We start from the raw sequence: 20,256 nt of genomic DNA on the forward strand, positions 1-20,256 counted from the left end.
CTGTACCATCCATTTTAATTGGCAGAGCATTTAGGGAAATCGCTAGCAATTAAAATCGATCCCTCAAAAAAAGAAAAGAAACGCTCTAGTGGGTTCCAGCCCTGAGTCTTCCTGAAATCCCAAACATACGTAGTTTGAGTCGGCCTAAATACACAATAACCCTGCTTGAAATTGTTTTTTTTGTGCTTTTTTCACAAAAACTGTAAAAATCTTTGAAACTCAAACTCTGTTAAGTCCAGTAGTGGAAAGTACTGGTACTCTTTAATGTAAAAAATGAGAGTTTTGTGATGATGAAAGTGAGCCCCTCTGTCCTCCAACAACCGGAAGGATATGTTATGACGGATACTGTACATCCCGCTTGACTCATTTCCATCAACATGCTTTTTGTCTTCACCAGGAATTTCTTCAGAAAAGTTTCCATGTTTTTGTGTTAACAGAAAAGACACACCCAGTGCAGCCAATCAGCAGTACATATCAATTTGTGATTCTAATATTTGTTCAGCAGTTATTAAGACTGGGTGCACACATAGCAGAGCGTGAAAGGTTGCGTTTTGTTTGATGTGCACTTTTTTTTTGCGTTTTGAATTGTCAGTACAGTTATTATGTAGTGTAGTATTGCATATTATCATACCCCCAACTTTTTGAGATATGAAAGATGTACACTTAAGCCGCACCCCTGTCACACCCCTAATCATACCCCCTCCATGCCTCTAATCCCTGCCTCAATCACCATCTATTCATGCCGACCACAAAGATTTCATAGGAAAAATAAGTTGTTTTATAATTCAAACCCCACTGGTCCTCTCCTTTCTATACTGGCTCATTTTCCTTCATACATTTGAAAATAAGAAATATATCAATTTAAAGAATAGGAATAAAGTTTAGAGTCAATTAAACACATTTTGTCATTAGAACAATACATATATTATTTACATAGAGATCTGTACATCAGTCCTGAAAGAGGGACAAATGAGGAAGAAAATGGACAGAGGGACTGTCCCTCCAAAAGAAGGACTGTTGGGAGCTATGCATTATATTTGTAATTTTATTCCCACCCCCGCCTCTCTGGCAATCAGCTGTGCTCCATCACCATAACCACCCCCGCCTCTCTGGCAATCAGCTGTGCTCCATCACCATAACCACCCCTGCCTCTCTGGCAATCAGCTGCGCTCCATCACCATGACCCCCCCGCCTCTCTAGCAATCAGCTGTGCTCCATCACCAGGACCATCCCCGCCTCTCTGGCAATCAGCTGTACTCCATCACCATGACCACCCCCGCCTCTCTAGCAATCAGCTGTGCTCCATCACCATGACCACCCCCGCCTCTCTGGCAATAAGCTGTGCTCCATGACCATGACCACCCCCCACCTCTCTGGCAATCTGCTGTGCTCCATCACCATGACCACCCCCCGCATCTCTGGTAATCAGCTGTGCTCCATCACCATGACCACCCCTGCCTCTCTGGCAATAAGCTGTGCTCCATCACCATGACCACCCCCCGCCTCTCTGGCAATCAGCTGTGCTCCATCACCATGACCAACCCTGCCTCTCTGGCAATCAGCTGTGCTCCATCACCATGACCACCCTCACCTTTCTGGCAATCAGCAGCGCTCTATCACCATGACCACCCCCGCCTTTCTGGCAATCAGCTGTGCTCCATCACCATGACCACCCCCGCCTTTCTGGCAATCAGCTGTGCTCCATCACCATGACCACCCCCGCCTTTCTGGCAATCAGCTGTGCTCCATCACCATAACCATCCCTCGCCTCTCTGGCAATCAAGCTTTGCTCCATCACCATGAGCACCCTCTGCCTCTCTGGCAATCAGCTGTGCTCCATCACATGACCACCCCAGCCTCTCTGGCAATCAGCTGGGCTCCATCAGCATAACCACCTTCCGCCTCTCTGGCAATCAGCTGGGCTCCATCACCATAACCACCTTCCGCCTCTCTGGCAATCAGCTGTGCTCAATCACCGTGGTCACTACTCAATGCTGGGACCCGGGTCCTAGGTTTTATCAGGAGGACTTCCTCTGTTTACAGGCTGTGTTGGTCAGAAGGACATACAGGTAGTCCCCGACTTACGAATGCCCGACTTACGAATGACCCACTGATGCGAACGGCATGGATTCTGTTTCCATGGGAACAAGTCAAAAAAATTTTTTTTCAAATTGGACTTCTAGTTTTTGGGAAAATCGATTTTAAAAAATTCAAAGAAAAAATGGCTTTTAAACTTCTATAAGCAGGTACAGAGGGCATAGGTGACACAGATGGGAACACTAGAGGCGCAGGGGGGCACAGAGGAGGTACAAGGGACAGAGATGGAACAATGTTCTGACTTAAGAACAGATTGAGGTTAAGAACGAACCTACAGTCCCTATCTCATTCGTTTTATACATCATGGAGTTATCAGGGGGTTATGTTTGTTGCCTCCATCTTTGTGGTGTGGCAGGTCACACCCTACTAAACTGTAGGCTATCACAAAACCTTCAATGTTCAATAGAGTTTATAACCATCGAACGATAATACAGTGTGCTCTACTCACCCAACTTAGTACCATGGTGAGAAGAATAGACTACACTTTCATGTTAGAAAGTAAATTAACATAATTAGGCAAAATAATGAATAAAGAAAAAGAATTGAGTGTGAACCCTGCCTAAGTAAGTGGAGTCAGTGTAAACCTCCTCTGTGCTGTATGTGGTTTCAGTTATGTGGCTGTACGCCGGCAGGATGCAAGACATACTGTATGACTAAAGGCCCATACACACGGCATACAAATGTCTGTACAGACACGTGTTGAGCGACGGTTCGTGAGACGGTTTGTTTGTGTGTACGAGGCAAAAGACAAAGACTGTCTGCAGACATGTTTGAGCGATTCAGCTGGTGAATCTCTTGTGACTTTAGTGTCACAAACTGTCGCTTAGTCCAGGGTTCGCCAACCCCCGGTCCGCTGCCCACTGCTGGTCCGTGGGGCATTTGCAACTGGGTCGCAGGTCTGTCCTCTTGCCCCCGCCCCTGCCTGACCCGACCCACTTGTTACCTTAGCTGGCGGGCGCTTCCTTATATTCCCCTCTCCTGAGTGTTATTTTGATTCACAGCAGCGCGTCTCCCGGCTGCTGTGATGAGGCAGGAAGCTGGGCAGCGGTTCCCCTAGTAACGGCGATCGCCGCTACAGGAAGCCGCTCTCCTGCTTAAGCCTCATCACAGCAGCCGGGAGACGCGCTGCTGTGAATCAAAATAACACTCAGGAGAGGGGAATATAAGGAAGCGCCCGCCAGCTAAGGTAACAGCAGCAGCGGCCGCGGGGGGCAGGGGAAAGTATACTGGGCGCTATACTGGGGCACTACCTACCCATACTGGGCACTATACTAGCTATACTGGGCACTATACTAGCTATACTCGGCGCTATACTAGCTATACTGGGGCACTATACTAGCTATACTGGGGCACTACCTACCCATACTGGGCACTATACTAGCTATACCGGGCGCTATACTAGCTATACTGGGGCACTACCTACCCATACTGGGCACTATACTAGCTAAACTGGGCACTATACTAGCTAAACTGGGCACTATACTAGCTATACTGGGGCACTACCTACCCATACTGGGCACTATACTAGCTATACTGGGTACTATACTAGCTATACTGGGGCACTACCTACCCATACTGGGTACTATACTAGCTATACTGGGCACTATACTAGCTATACTGCTAAAAAATTTAATAAGATACTCTCTTGACATGTATATTTAAAAAGTTCAGACCCTTAGGTAACTATTTATGTAGTTTTTTTTTTTTTTATTGTAATTTTTTTTATTTTTTTTTTTAATACAAAAATGTATTTGGGTAATTTTAGTTTGGGAGGTAAATAGCCAATTTTAGATGTAATATAATGTATTTTTTAATTCAATACAGGTATGTGGGTGCAGTTTACTATTTGGCCACAAGATGGCCACATTCAAAAAATTCCTAGATGCGAACGATGTCGCATCTAGGAACTAAAAAAGTGAAGAAGTTTCCTGGGGGCAGAAATACCAAGCTCTCTGATGAGAAAGCGTCGGTATTTCTGCCGGGGACTTAGATCGGTGAATGGGAATTATATTCCCATTCACTGATCGGGGGGGCAGCGGGAGCGCGCGCGGGCGCGCGCCCGATCGCGCGCCCGATCGCGCGCACCACACGGCTGCAGCACCACTGCCTATCTGGACGGATATATGCGTCCAGATATGGCGAAGTGGTTAAAGAGACACTGAAGTCTCTCAAAATACATGTTTTTCTTGTAAAATCATCTTTAATATCATTGCCCTAACTGAAATGCTGCATCCCCGCTGCTGCACACTAACTATATCACCCCAAACTGCCGGGCAAAAATCTACGAATTTCCTGGTCGTGGATTTTGCTGCCCAGGGAGACAGAGCTTTGGGCTGTAGCTCTACCTCGATGCGCGTCAATCCTCGTGTATCTCCGCCTCTCCCCCCACCCCTGTCAGTGAAAGAGGGCAGCGGGCGGAGGCGGCGATCCATGCAGATGGACGCGTGTAGAGGCAGAGCTACAGCCCAAAGCTCTGCCTCTATGCGGAAGGAGCCCCGCGATGTGCCCCGGGGAGTTTGGGGTGACTTAGTTAGTGTGCAGCCGCGGGGATGCGGCATTTCATTTAGGGCATTGATATTAACCACTTGAGCCTAACTGGGCGAATATTTTTGTGCAGTTAGGCTACGCGCACTCCCGCAGGTCGCGCGCGCTCCCGTGGGCCCCCCCGTGCGCGCTCCCACTGCCGGCCGTTAGCCCAGTGATCAATGAAAGGGATTATAAATCCCTTTCACTGATCTGACCCCCCCGGAGAAAAGCCGACAGCGTCTCTTCAGACGCTGCGGCTTTTCTGAGATCAAAAAGTTCCCCGTCTTCATACTTCTTCCTGGGAGTGAGATCGATCGCTCCCAGGACTTTTTGACTGTGGCCATCTTGTGGCCAAATAGCAAACTACACCAAAAAACACTTTGTATTGAATAAATACATTTTTAAACATTTAAAATCCCCTGTTTACCTCCCACACCAAAAAATACCCACATACAAGTTTTAATAAAAAATAAAGTAAAAAATTACAATAATAAAAAAAACAAAAAAACATAAATAGTTACCTAAGGGTCTGAACTTTTTAAATATTCATGTCAAAGGAGTATATCAATATGATTTATTAGATTATGGGCTTTTAAATAATGATGGACGCAAATTGAAAAAATGCACCTTTATTTCCAAATAAATATCGGCGCCATACATTGTGATAGGGACATAATTTAAATGGTGTAATAAGCGGGACAAATTGGTAAATAAAGTACATAGGTTTTAATTATGGTAGCATGTATTAATTTCAAACTATAATGGCCAAAAGCTGAGCAACAATGATTTTTTTTCCATTTCTTTCTTAATATTCCTGTTAAAATGGATTTAGAATAAATTAATTCTCAGCAAAATGTATCATCCACAGAAAGCCTAATTGGTGGCGGAAAAAACAAGATATAGATCAATTCATTGTGATGAGTAGTGCTAAAGTTATTGGCAAATGAATGGAAGGTGAAAGTTGCTCAGATGTAAAAAAAAATCTCAACCCTGTAGGCTGAAGTGGTTAAAGATGATTTTAAAAGAAAAACAGGTATTTTGTGAGACTTCAATCTCTCTTTAAGTGACCACACTGTGCAATAGCCTTTCCCACATTACTCCCACATGCAGGAAGAACCCCCTGCCCAGATACAGGTTTCCTGGAATGGAGGAGGGGCAGGTCCATGTGAATTCCTTTGGTCACATATAAAGAGGATCAGTGAAGGGGAGGTTAGATGCAGTCCAGAGCTGGAGCAGAGCAGCTACAATGATCTGGACACACAGGTGCCCTCTCCTGCTATGGCTGCTGGCTGCTATGCTGCTGCTGGGAGAAGGGATGCAGTCCCTGGAAGATGCTAATAAGGGGAAGGATGAAAGCGTTGACACGCCTACAGCTGGTAAGATGCTAGGATGAGGGTGGGGAGAGAAGTATTTCTACTGTTTTAAGGGTGCATATACAAATGCAATAATGATTGGCCAATCGCTGACCAATTTTACCAGCTGTATGTAGTATAAAGCCAAACAGATTTTGAATACCTTGAATGGATTGTGTAGGTAAGCTCTCGTACTACATGGAAGTTGTAAAATTGGCCAATCATTGGCCAATCAAAATTGGAGGTGTGGACTAGTGCTACATACACACTTGAGAAAAAAGTCTTTGGAAAATGAAAGATCACAGACCAATTTTACCCCCTTCCATGTAGTATAAGAGCCATACTCTACACAGTCTTTTCTATTGAGCCGAACTCCCCATCAGACAGAAATCTTTGCAAGATGCTGCACACAAAGATGCTGTAGACATTCAAAAGATCAGTATCTGCAAAAAATCTGTTCCTGCAAAAGATCCGTTCCTGCAAAATGCATTCATAGTCTATGATATCTGCAGATCCTCATACACACCTTGTTTAAAGGGGCCCATAAAATCGATTGATCGGTCGATTGCAAATCGATTGACCAATCGACCGATTTGCGGCCGATTTAAATCGATTCAATCTGTTGAGATTGCTTATCATTTTGCATTGGACCTAATGGAAATCTGATGGCAAAAAAATGCCATTAGATCGATTTTCAATAGATTTCAAACTGAAATGTATTGGAAATCTGTTCCTAGTAAAAATGTTCCTAAACACATCAGATAGATCAGAAATCTATCTGATGAGTGCTGCTCAACAGGATACCGGATATCCGAATAGACTCGGATATCCGAACTTTTTAGGCCTATCCGATCGGATCCGGATTCCGGATAGCTGGATGGGAATCCGGATAGCTCTATGCGGATAGTTAGTCTCATAACCCGGATACCCGCGGATACCGGTCGGATATCCGAATCCGGGTGCTGTAACCATGGACATTATGTCCATGACGTCATTCAGCCAATCAGAGCGCTCCCAGCCTAAGCCCAAGCACCCAATCACAGAGGAGAACCTTGGCCAGTCCCTCCTGTATATAAGGAGGGGGCCATGTTAAGAATCTCGTCCTTGCTTTGTGACTGCCACTGTGATAGGTTGTCCAGTGTGTTTGGCTGAAGCAAGTACATTATCCCAGTGATAACCCAGCGTTTTAACACTAAAACACCTTCTGGTTTTACTGTTGTACTGTGTTGTAGTTAGCTTAGCTAGTCTGTGTAATTTGTTAGTGTCAGTCAGTCTTGTCAGTCAGTCTTTCAGCTGCAGCAGCTGCCTGTGCCTGCTACTAGGTCCTGTGTCTTTGTGTGTGCTGTGTCTGTGTGCACACACTCCAGGCTCCTTGCTGCTGGCTGGGCTGCTATTACTACTGCTACTGTGGTTTTGTATTGTGTAGTTGCAGACAGTGCTAGTACTACAGATTATTGCTGCTGTGCTGCTGCTGACTGAGTGAGCAGTGTCAGTGTGTTTAGTTGTTGTACTCCTGTCTGTCAATCTGCTGATCATTTCCAAGCCCGCCGCCAATAATAAAAGTGCACCAAGTACCCCACACACATCATCTGTGACGTCGACTCATCAGTGACAGTGAGTCTTGTACAGTACTATGTCTGGCACTGGCAGTGTGAGACGGGGGAGGGGAAAGGCCGGAAGGAGAGTGAGCAACATTACAGCCTCTGGCAGCAGTTCTGCTGCATCAGGCATTCCGCCGCTACCCACTGGCAGTCACGCTGCAGAGACGCAGCACCGTGTTGCGTCCATTTTCAAGCAGGGTCAGCGGCGCAGATTGGAGGAGAAGGACGCCGCGTCTGTGATGCAGCAGATGGCGCATGACGAGGAGCAAGCCAGTGACAGTGAGGCCACCACCACCACCAGCCCTAGCCCTAGAGAAAATATTCTCTGCAAAATTGGCTTTTCAGAAGAGTCTGAGATGCTGACAGTAATTGTTGGGAAGGGGGCCCGTCCATGATGTGTCAGCAGAAGAGGAATTTGATGCGGGCTCATCATCCCAGCAGTTTGATGAAGGGGAGTTTGATGATGAGGTGAAGGACCCGGACTACCAGCGACCGGAGGGGCATGTCAGCTCTGACTCTGAGGAGGAGGAGTCAGTGGGTCTGGCACGCAGGTTGAGCATTTCAGGGATTGGCAGGAGCAGCAGTGGGCATGGAATACGTGACCCGCAGGCTGCTGCTCCATCTGTCAGTGGCACGACTACCACCAGCCGCACCACTCAACCCCAGGCCCTAACCACCACCGGCAGAAAATCCACAGCAGCATCCCGTTCTGAGCCACGTAAGGGAAAACACCAATCCCCAATATGGCAGTTTTTCCATCTGCCCTCACTGGATAGCAAGTATGTTACGTGCAAATTATGCCATGTGAAGCTGAGCAGAGGGTCTCACCCCTCCACTTATGGCACCTCCAGCTTCATAAATCATCTGGGCAATAAGCACAAACCTGAGCATCAGGAATTCAAGAGGCTGAAGGAAGCTGGCGCTGGCCCTTGCAGAGGTCAGAGCACTATAACAACCTTTGCCACTCCTGCTGACACTGAGGCCTCTTCAGGCAGCCAGTCCTCCTCAGTGGTCTCCTCTGTTCCCTCCTCAGCTTCCCGTGCAAGCCTAAAACGCCCCCACCACCAGACCCTGCTGAGTGACTCTTTTGTGGTCAGGGCTCAGCCTCCCGGCAGCCGTCGCATACGCCAGCTGAACGGCTTGCTGACACAGGCCATGTCCTCCCAGCTCCTCCCGTACTCGTTTGTGCAGGAGGGGAGCCGGATGCGTGCGCTCCTGCAGTGCGCAGCGCCGGATTGGCCAATCCCCAGCCGGCACTACTTTGCACGCAAGGCCATCCCAGCACTGCACCGCTTTGTAAAGGCCAACGTGGAGCGTGGGCTGGATCATGCGCTTGGTGCGCGCGTCCATGTGACAATGGACTCATGGAGCAGCCGCTTCGGGACAGGCCGCTATTTGTCCTTCACCGCGCACTGGGTCAGTTTGGTGGAAGGGGGTGAAGAGGAGACAGCAGCATCATCACCCCGGTGGGTGGTGCCACCCCGCAGCAGGGTCAGGGGAAGTGCAGCAGCTTCCAGCTCTGATCCGGTTCCATCCGCCGCCAAACAACCCCGCCTCAGCAGCAGCGTGAAGGCCCACCACTGCCAAGCGCTGCTGCAGATGGTCACGGTGGGCAAGAACAAGCTGACGGCAGACCACGTCTTGGCCAAGCTCCGAGAGCAAGAGAGCAGTTGGCTGACCCCCAGAGGCCTCAGAGTCGGAGAGGTGGTGGCCGACAATGGGGCAAACTTGGTTGCCGCCATCCAGCGGGGAAACCTCACCCACATCCCCTGTCTGGCCCACGTCCTGAACCTAGTGGTGCAGAAATTCCTGCACACCTACCAGGGGATGAACACTCTTTTGGGAGCGGCAAGGAAAACAGTGGGTCATTTTCGCCGCTCGGGTGGTGCCACAGCGACCCTTACAGCCGTGCAGCTGGAGCTGAACCTCCCACAGCACCGCCTCATTATAGACGTTCCAACACGCTGGAATTCCACCCTGGCGATGTTGGAACGTCTGGTTGAACAGAGGCGGGCTGTCAACCTGTACCTGGCCAGAGCCACCATGGATGCCAACTTGTTGGGGACCGGCACCACCCACCTCCCAGACATCATCCGCCCTGCTGAGTGGGGAAAAATGCAGCTGGTGTGCTTTGTGCTGGCACCCTTCCTGGAGGCCACCAACATGGTCAGCCGGGACCATGCGTCGCTGTGTGAGTGGGTGACCATTGTGTGCATGCTGGACAAGGCCCTCGATGCTCTGCTGGAAGTGGGAGAGGAAGCCTTGATCCAGCAGGAGCAGCAGCAGCACACTTCACAGTCCACCTCTGTGCAGCAGGAGGAGGATTCGGAGGAGTTGGAGGAGGACTTGGAGGAGTTGGAGGTCCCTGACCTTGAAGAGGAGGGGGCACAGCGGAGTGCAGCTGCAGTAGTGCGGGGGTGGAGAGAGCAAGATGAGACTCCGGAATCAGAGGAGGACGACAGCACTGTCAGCGGTGCAGAATATCATAGATCAGCAGAGATGGCAGCCCTCTTCCCTATGGCAGCGCACATGTTGCAGTGCCTGCGCAAAGACCCAAGGGTGAAGGAGATGAGTGCTCGGGAGGACATCTTGATCACCCTGATGCTGGACCCACGGCTGAAGGGGAAGCTGGCTCAGTTCCTGCCTGTAGGAGGAGACCCTGTGCGCCGAATCAGGGACTTGCAGCGGATTCTGGTTCGGCGCTTGGAGGAAGCCTTCCCCCGGACTCCCACCCCCCCTGCTGTCTCAGTCCAGCCAGCACAGCAGCAGGTGCCTGCATCCAGCATCAGCAGGCGCCCAACAAACCTGCTGTCTCTGACAAAGGCGCTCTATGCCACACCAGTACCGCTGCCTACAGAGGAGGTGCCTGCAGCAGCATCCGGCTCTCAAAGCCAGAACCAGCACCTGACCCGGATGGTGGCCGATTATATGGGGTCCTATAGCGGGCTTGACACCGACACCCCTGTGGACCCCTTGGAGTACTGGGTGAAGCACCTGGATATCTGGGGCGAGCTGGCGCAATACGCCCTGGAAGTGCTGTCCTGCCCGCCTTCCAGCGTTATGTCGGAAAGGTGCTTCAGTGCGGCCGGTGGCGTGGTCACTGAGAAGCGCTCTTGTCTGTCAGGCCAGTCTGTGGACAGACTGACTTTTTTAAAGATGAACGAGGCTTGGGCAGTTGGTGAGTTCCTGGCCCCTGTTGTTGGCAAGAGGGGGAAATGAAGTGGCTGAGTGGTAATCACTATGCCTGGCCTGCTTAACCACCCTTTACCACCACAACCTCCTGACTCCATCTTCATGAAGCCAGGTTCTTATTTTTTGAACTGTGCCGTGGTACCTGCCATGGTCAGCTGTGTAATTTTTTTGGAGGTGTCTGTGCTGTGCGAGTTGTGGGGCCCCAACTGCGGCAGTACGACCGACCGCTTCCTGGAACCTCTCCTAATTTTTTACTGTGCCGTGGTACCTACAACAGTGCCATGGTCAACTATGTAAACACAATAGCTGTGTAAATTTTTTTGGAGGTGTCTGCTGTCCGAGTTGTGGGGAGGCCCCAACTGCGTCAGTACGACCGCTTCCTGGAACCTCTCCTAATTTTTTACTGTGCCGTGGTACCTACAACAGTGCCATGGTCAACTATGTAAACACAATAGCTGTGTAATTTTTTTTGGAGGTGTCTGCTGTCCGAGTTGTGGGGAGGCCCCAACTGCGTCAGTACGACCGCTTCCTGGAACCTCTCCTAATTTTTTACTGTGCCGTGGTACCTACAACAGTGCCATGGTCAACTATGTAAACACAATAGCTGTGTAAATTTTTTTGGAGGTGTCTGCTGTCCGAGTTGTGGGGAGGCCCCAACTGCGTCAGTACGACCGCTTCCTGGAACCTCTCCTAATTTTTTACTGTGCCGTGGTACCTACAACAGTGCCATGGTCAACTATGTAAACACAATAGCTGTGTAATTTTTTTTGGAGGTGTCTGCTGTCCGAGTTGTGGGGAGGCCCCAACTGCGTCAGTACGACCGCTTCCTGGAACCTCTCCTAATTTTTTACTGTGCCGTGGTACCTACAACAGTGCCATGGTCAACTATGTAAACACAATAGCTGTGTAATTTTTTTTGGAGGTGTCTGCTGTCCGAGTTGTGGGGAGGCCCCAACTGCGTCAGTACGACCGCTTCCTGGAACCTCTCCTAATTTTTTACTGTGCCGTGGTACCTACAACAGTGCCATGGTCAACTATGTAAACACAATAGCTGTGTAATTTTTTTTGGAGGTGTCTGCTGTCCGAGTTGTGGGGAGGCCCCAACTGCGTCAGTACGACCGCTTCCTGGAACCTCTCCTAATTTTTTACTGTGCCGTGGTACCTACAACAGTGCCATGGTCAACTATGTAAACACAATAGCTGTGTAATTTTTTTTGGAGGTGTCTGCTGTCCGAGTTGTGGGGAGGCCCCAACTGCGTCAGTACGACCGCTTCCTGGAACCTCTCCTAATTTTTTACTGTGCCGTGGTACCTACAACAGTGCCATGGTCAACTATGTAAACACAATAGCTGTGTAATTTTTTTTGGAGGTGTCTGCTGTCCGAGTTGTGGGGAGGCCCCAACTGCGTCAGTACGACTGCTTCCTGATACCACTCTGATGTTGATTGACAGCCATTTTTTTGGGGGGGGGGGGGGATTTTAAGTCCACTCCCCACATCATCAGTGTTTCCCTTTTCACAATTATGATGCTACATGCCTCATATACCCTAAAAAACCTTTTTAAAGCAATTTAAAGGCCACTTCCGGGATTAAACACGGATATCCGAATCCGATCGGATACTAGAGTCGGATATCCGAATCGGATTCGGATCCGAAAATTTTGAATTCGGATATCCGATCCGGATCGGATAGCGGGGTATCCGGATCCGAATCGGATCCGGATTTTGAAAAGGGGTATCCGAGCAGCACTCTGCTGCTAATCTAACGAGTGTATGGCCACCTTTACAGACATTCATCTGCAGATCAGATCCACCAGGATGGATCTTCATATCTGCAGATGATTGTCTGTTAAACAAGGCGTGTATTGAGATCTGCAGATATCATAGACTATGAATGCATTTTGCAGGAACAGATCTTTTGCAGATACTAATCTGAATGTGTACAGCATCTTTGTGACCAGCAACTTGCAAAGATTTTATCTGATGGGGAGTTCAGCTCAATAGAATAGACTGTGAAAGTATGGCTCTCATACTACATGGAAGAGGGTAAAATTGGTCTGTGATCTTGCCTTTTCCAAAGACTTTTATCTCAAGTGTGTACATAGCATAAAGCTAAGTACACACTTTCAATTATAATTGGCCAATCACTGACCGATTTTACCACCTCCATGTAGTATGAGGGCCAGCAGATTTTGAATACTACAGCTGGGTACACACAAGATAAAAGTGTTTGAAAAATGAAAGATCAAAGATAATCTGCAGATAATCTTTGTAAAAAGTTCACAAAAGACCTCCAAAGATAGCAAGGAAAGATATTTGTCTCTCAATCTTTCAGATCTATCCTGGTGGATCTGATCTGCAGATGATTGTTCATTACACAAGGTGTGTATGAGATCTGCAGATATTTCTTAACTTTTGTGTGCATGCCGTGCATGAGTGAAAAAGAAGGAAATAAATAGACTATGGCTTTGTTCACATCTAAGATCGCAATCGCTGACACCAGCGATTTGCGATTTTGTGGGTGATTTTTTTTTCCCCCTCCTGGCTCAGGTGGGCGCTGCGTTTTTTTTAAAGCGCTTTTCTAAGCGCTTTTGCAGAGCGATTCAGCTTTTTTCACTTCCTGGCGCAAGTCAGGAAGTGAACTCTTCGATTCGGAAATGAATATATACAATGTATTTATTCATCAAAGCACTGGGGAAATCGCTATGCAAAGCGCTTTTTCAAGCGCTTTGCGATTTCCCTATACCTTCTATCAAGCAAAAACACTCAGAAAATGGTACAGGCAGTGCATTGCTGAGTGGATCGGAAACAAACCTCTCAGATGAGAACACTGTCATAGTGAATCATTGCACAATCGCTTTTTAGGGCAATTTTCAAAATCGCCGGCGGTTGAAAAAAAGGCAAAAACGCACAAGGTGTTTTTGCATATGTACAACATCTTTATACTGCCCACACATGGTTCAATAAAAATGTTCGATTTTCCTATTTATTCAACCAAAACGATCAAATCGAATGAAAGTTGAAAAGAATGTATTGGCACCTTCCAAACGATCAGTATTTCACACCTCCCCGACAAAGTAACGTTACATAGTTACATAGTTATTTTGGTTGAAAAAAGACATATGTCCATCGAGTTCAACCAGTACAAAGTACAACTCCAGCCTGTCCCCCACATACCCCTGTTGATCCAGAGAAAGGCGAAAAAAAACCCACAATGCATGGTCCAATTAGCCCCAAAAGGGAAAATTCCTTCCTGACTCCAGATGGCAATCAGATAAAATCCCTGGATCAACATCATTAGGCATAACCTATTAATTGTAGCCATGGATGTCTTTCAACGCAAGGAAAGCATCTAAGCCCCCTTTAAATGCAGGTATAGAGTTTGCCATAACGACTTCCTGTGGCAATGCATTCCACATCTTAATCACTCTTACTGTAAAGAACCCTTTCCTAAATAAATGGCTAAAACGTTTTTCCTCCATGCACAGATCATGTCCTCTAGTCCTTTGAGAAGGCCTAGGGACAAAAAGCTCATCCGCCAAGCTATTATATTGCCCTCTGATGTATTTATACATGTTAATTAGATCTCCTCTAAGGCGTCTTTTCTCTAGACTAAATAAACCCAGTTTATCTAACCTTTCTTGGTAAGCGAGACCTTCCATCCCACGTATCAATTTTGTAGCTCGTCTCTGCACCTGCTCTAAAACTGCAATATCTTTTTTGTAATGTGGTGCCCAGAACTGAATTCCATATTCCAGATGTGGCCTTACTAGAGAGTTAAACAGGGGCAATATTATGCTAGCATCTCGAGTTTTTATTTCCCTTTTAATGCATCCCAAAATTTTGTTCGCTTTAGCTGTAGCGGCTTGGCATTGAGTACGATTATTTAACTTGTTGTTGATGAGTACTCCTAAGTCCTTCTCCAAGTTTGATGTTCCCAACTGTATCCCATTTATTTTGTATGTTGCTAGACCATTGGTACGACCAAAATGCATGACTTTACATTTGTCAACATTGAACTTCATCTGCCATGTATGTGCCCATATAGCCATCCTATCCAGATCCTGTTGCAATATGACACTATCTTCCTGAGAGTTGATGATTCTGCACAATTTTGTATCATCTGCAAAAATAGCAACATTGCTCACTACTGCATCTACTAGGTCATTAATAAATAAATTGAAGAGCACTGGACCCAGTACAGACCCCTGTGGGACCCCACTGCTAACAGTCTCCCATTTTGAGTACGATCCATTGACCACAACTCTTTGTTTTCTGTCCATTAGCCAGTTCCCTATCCATGCACACAAACTCTTCCCCAGTCCTTGCATCCTCAACTTTTGCACCAGACTTCTGTAGGGAACAGTGTCGAAGGCCTTTGCAAAGTCCAAGTATATCACATCTACAGCATTCCCAATATCCATATTAGCATTCACTACCTCATAAAAGCTGAGCATGTTAGTCAAACAGGACCTGTCTTTAGTAAACCCATGTTGATGCTGAGAAATAAGATTATTTTCTACTATGAAGTCATGTATAGTATCTCTTAGTAACCCCTCAAATAGTTTGCATACAACTGATGTTAAGCTTACAGGTCTATAATTTCCTGGATCAGATTTTTTGCCCTTCTTAAATAATGGGAAAACGTGGGCTGTACGCCAATCCACTGGGACTCTGCCAGTTGCAAGAGAGTCACAAAAGATAAGATAAAGGGGCTTAGCTATAACTGAACTTAATTCCCTTAGGACCCGAGGATGCATGCCATCCGGGCCAGGTGCCTTGTCTATTTTTAATTTATTTAGTCTTGCCTTTACTTCTTCCTGCGTTAAAGAGAATCTGTATTGTTAAAATCGCACAAAAGTAAACATACCAGTGTGTTAGGGGACATCTCCTATTACCCTCTGTCACAATTTCACCACTCCCCGCTGCATTAAAAGTAGTCAAAAACAGTTTTAAAAAGTTTGTTTATAAACAAACAAAATGGCCACCAAAACAGGAAGTAGGTTGATGTACAGCATGTCCACACATAGAAAATACATCCATACACAAGCAGGCTGTATACAGCCTTACTTCTGAATCTCAAGAGATCACTTGTGTGTGTTTACCTTCTGTCCCCAGCTTCTCTCATGCACTGAACATTACAGGCTTCCTGCAGACAGCTCTGCCTATGTCCTTAATTCCTCAGTATGTGACAGACCAGCTCCTTTCACAGCCTCCAGAGGAGGATTTTTATCCAGCTCTCTTCTATCACTGATAAGATAGCAGAGAAGCTGCTGGCTTATGTAAATAAAACACACACTGGAGTGTGCATAGAGGAACAGTTCAACACTGAAGAACTTGGCAGCCTTCCAGACACAGGCCGACAAGTCTGACAGGGGAAAGATACATTGATTTATTACAGAGATGGTTATAGTAGAAAGAGCTGCAGTGAGCCAGAACAGATTAGAATAAGTTTAGGAACTTGTAGGATGGTAGAAAAAACGTTGTAATTTTTGTTACAGAGTCACTTTAAGTATTTAATATTACAGTTAGAAGATTGAGACTCTTCTGCCTCTGTAATTTGCAACAGTGCTGTTTCCTTTGTGAAGACAGAAGCAAAGAAAGCATTTAATAACTCTGCCTTACCTTGGTCATCCACCATTGAGTTCCCACCCTAATCCTTTAGGAGTCCTATACAGTCAACCTTTCTTTTTTTAGAGTTGATGTACTTGTAAAACTTTTTTGGGTTAGATTTGATATCCCTAGCGATTTGATTTTCAGCTTCGATCTTTGCCAACCTAATTTCTTTTTTACAATTTTTATTGCACTCCTTATAATTGCTTAGTGCAGCCTTGGTCCCCTCCTGTTTTAAGACCTTATAGGCATTCCTTTTCCTCTTCATTTTATCCCTAACCTTTCTATTCATCCATAGAGGCCTTTTTTTATTCCTAGACATTTTGTTTCCATATGGGATATACATACTACAATATTGATTGAGAATAAGTTTAAAAGCTTGCCATTTCCCTTCAGTGTCCTCCCCTTGTAGCACATTATCCCAGTTCACCAAACTTAGTGCCTGCCTAATTTGATTGAACTTCATAGTTTTAGTGGTCCCTCTGCCCCGGGGCCTATCAGTCACCAGATCAAACGTTATCATGTTGTGATCACTATTTCCCAAATGTGACAGATAAATTCCTCAGTTTGCAAAGATATTTATCTGATGGGTTTACTCATCTTGAGAATAGACTGTGTAGGTCTGCTCTCTGGTCTGTGATCTTTTATTTTCCTAATTTATTAATGTATCAGAAATTAACACTATGGGCTTGATTCACTAAGACAAATAGCATGCCTTATCCGAGTTAACACGCCTTATCAGATATAACATGCCTTATCTGAGTTAACACACCTTATCAAAATTAACGCGCCTTATCAGAGTAGCACAGCGAGCACTACGAACCCACAGGGGCTCAGGGCAGGACAAGTGGAGCTCTCGTCATTGCCAATTAGCAGTCAAAAGTTTGTAGGGCTCACTAATGCTGCTCAGATAAGGTGTGTTAACTTTCATATGGTGTGTTATCTCTGATAAGGCGTGTTAACTCGGATAAGGCATGCTGCTTGTCTTAGTGAATCAAGCCCTATGTGAGTTGCTGATCAGCCACTTTTTGTCAGATATAGGCCCAGTGCACACTAAAAACCTCTAGCAGATCCTCAAAACGCTAGAGGTTTTTGAAGCAGATTTCAGAGCGATTCTAGGCATGTTTAGAGAGGTTTTCTAAACACGCCTAGGGTTTTTTTGGAGCGTTTTTGTGTAGCAGATTACAAATATTGTTACTTAGGCCTAGTGCACACCAAAACCGCTAGCAGATCCACAAAACGCTAGCGGTTTTGGGTGCGGATGACAGAGTTTAGCCCCAGTGCACACCGGGCGGATCTTGATGCGATCCGCCGGGTGTTCACCGGCCGCATCCGCATGGCTAATGTGTCTCTATGGGCTGGTGCACACCGGCGGTTTGAGGTTTTTTAGCAAACCGCAAACGTGCAGCAAGAGGCACGTTTGCGGCTTGCTAAAAACCTCAAACGCCGGTGTGCACCAGCCCATAGAGATACATTAGCCATGCGGATGCGGCCGGTGAACACCCAGCGGATCGCATCAAGATCCGCCCGGTGTGCACTGGGACTAAACTCTGTCATCCGCACCCAAAACCGCTAGCGTTTGGTGGATCTGCTAGCGGTTTTGGTGTGCACTGGGTCTGATCTTGCGTTTTTCAGAGCAGTTTTCCACTTTCCCATACTTTAACATTGAGGCAGAAAAGCCTCAGAAATCTAAAAAATGCTGCATCCCCCGAGTTTGCGTTTGTGGAAAAAACGAACCTCCCTGGTGTGCACCATCCCATTCACTTTCATTAGCCAAGTGGTTTTCCCGCTGCAAGCGTTTAAAAAAAAACGCTCCAGAACCGCTTTGGTGTGCACCAGCCCTAAAACCCTTACGCCTGGTACACACTTTCAATTTTGATTGGCCAGTCACTGACCAGTTTTAACATATCCATGTAGTATGAGGGTTTATCTACACAATTTGCTCATAGTAATTAAAATCTGTTGAACCTCATACTACATGGAGGTGGTAAAAATGATCAGTGATTGGTCAATCAAAATTGAAAGTGTGCACCAGGCTTTAGGCTAGCTTCACAGTGGGGCATTGTGGTGCGAGGTAATGGCTGCATTGTAACACGGAACGTCCCATTGTATTATGAAAGCGATGCAAATATGATGCATTCTGACAGAAGGCGGTACCCTAATGCACTGCATGCAGATCGTTTACTACATAATGTCTGCGTTAAAAGTGACAGTGAAGCAAAATTTTCATTGACTGTATGCGGCGCATGAAACCATGTGCAGCACCGCTTTGCCAATCCATTGCGTTGTATTCCTGTTGTCACAGGGAATTAATGCAACTCCCAGTGTGAAACTAGCTTTAAATTAAAGGAAACCTTGAGATGGGATAAAAGAAAAAAATATATACATACCTGTGGCTTCCTCCATCTTCCTCCAGGCTTATTGCTCCCTTGCTGTCCTTGTCCGCCTCCTTGTTCGTCTGCAATTGTCCCAGGAAAGTCCTCTGGTCCGGGGCCAATGGTGCATCCCCGACCAAGCACACTCCTGTCACCGGGAGCATTCTGAGCCTGCACAGTACTACTGCCCAGGCGCAGATCGCTCCCAGTGAGAGGACGGGGGAGCGTACTTGGCCGGACTGCGCAGACTGGCCCCAACTGGAGGATTTTACGGGGCCAGTGGCAGACGAACGAGGAGGCGGAGGAGGACGGTGAGGGAACAACAAGCCTGGAGGGGGATGGAGGAAGCCCCAGGTATGTATATTATTTTTATTTTAGCACCAGAGGCGTAGCAATAGCCATAGCAGCCATAGTAAGTGCTATGGGACCCTGGAGCAGAGGGGGCCCCAGGGTGTACTTGATGTGTTCACTATCAAGTTTTCTTTTGTTTCTCCACCCTCTGACTAGAGATGGCCCGACCGTTTCAACCGCAAACGTATTTGCGCAAACTTTGGTTGTTCGCGGTGAACCGCGAACTTTAGGCGAGTTTGACCCGCCCCCTATAATACATCATTAGGGTCATCTTTGACCCTATACATCACAGTCAGCAGACACAGGGTAGCCAATTAGGCTAAACTCCCTCCTGGAGCCCCCCCCTTATAAAAAGTAGGCAGCGTCAGCCATTTCACTCACCCGTGTGGCTGCAGAAATTAGAGAAGGGAGAGGTGTGCTGCAGTCTGCAGAGAGACATAGGAAAAGCTTAGTTAGGCTCTTGTGTTAGGCTTGTTAGCTTGCTCCTTGCTGATACTGCTAAAAAGCAACCCTCAACAGCTCTTTTGAGAGCTAATCTTGTTCTTGTGATCGTGCGTGCGTGCGTATGTGTGTGTGTGTCACAGAAGACACTTGTGCTGCATATACAGCCCTGTCAGTCAGTCTTAGCTGACCCTTGGCCCCTTGGTAATTCCTACTGTGCCATTGCCAGGCCCATTAAATGACTACCTGTGTGTGTGTGACAGCTACACATTTGTAATACCCATCACTGCATACCTACCTGTTCAGCGCACCTACCTACGTGAGCGCACGCAGTGTTATATACCACCAGTCACTGCACCTGTTCACTGTACCTGTGTGTGTGACAGCTGCACATTTGTATTAGCAATCACTGCATACCTACCTGCTCAGTGCACCTACCTACGTGAGCGCACGCAGTGTTATATACCACCAGTCACTGCACCTGTTCACTGTACCTGTGTGTGTGACAGCTGCACATTTGTAATAGCAATCACTGCATACCTACCTCTTCAGTGCACCTACCTATGTGAGCGCACACAGTGCTATATACCACCAGTCACTGCACCTATTCACGGTACCTGTGTGTGTGTGACAGCTGCACATTGTATTGATACCAGTCACTGCATACCTGTTCACTGCACCTGTGTGACTTCATCCCCCCCAATATGGGC

The 20,256-nt window shown here is 47.0% G+C and overlaps 1 protein-coding gene across 1 annotated transcript in view; it reads left to right on the forward strand.

Annotated features, from left to right (window-relative positions):
- The first annotated feature begins 5,818 nt into the window (after positions 1 to 5,818).
- The window catches only part of LOC137561059 (fibroblast growth factor receptor 1-like), an 87,328-nt gene continuing 72,890 nt past the window's right edge, over positions 5,819 to 20,256 (forward strand). The window contains exon 1 of the mRNA XM_068272286.1: positions 5,819 to 5,999. Within this exon, the coding sequence (XP_068128387.1) occupies positions 5,870 to 5,999 (130 nt within the window). The 5' untranslated portion in view covers positions 5,819 to 5,869. The remainder of the gene's footprint in view (positions 6,000 to 20,256) is intronic.

The sequence above is a fragment of the Hyperolius riggenbachi genome, chromosome 3 (genome assembly GCF_040937935.1).
Source record: "Hyperolius riggenbachi isolate aHypRig1 chromosome 3, aHypRig1.pri, whole genome shotgun sequence".
NCBI classification, from domain to species: domain Eukaryota; kingdom Metazoa; phylum Chordata; class Amphibia; order Anura; family Hyperoliidae; genus Hyperolius; species Hyperolius riggenbachi.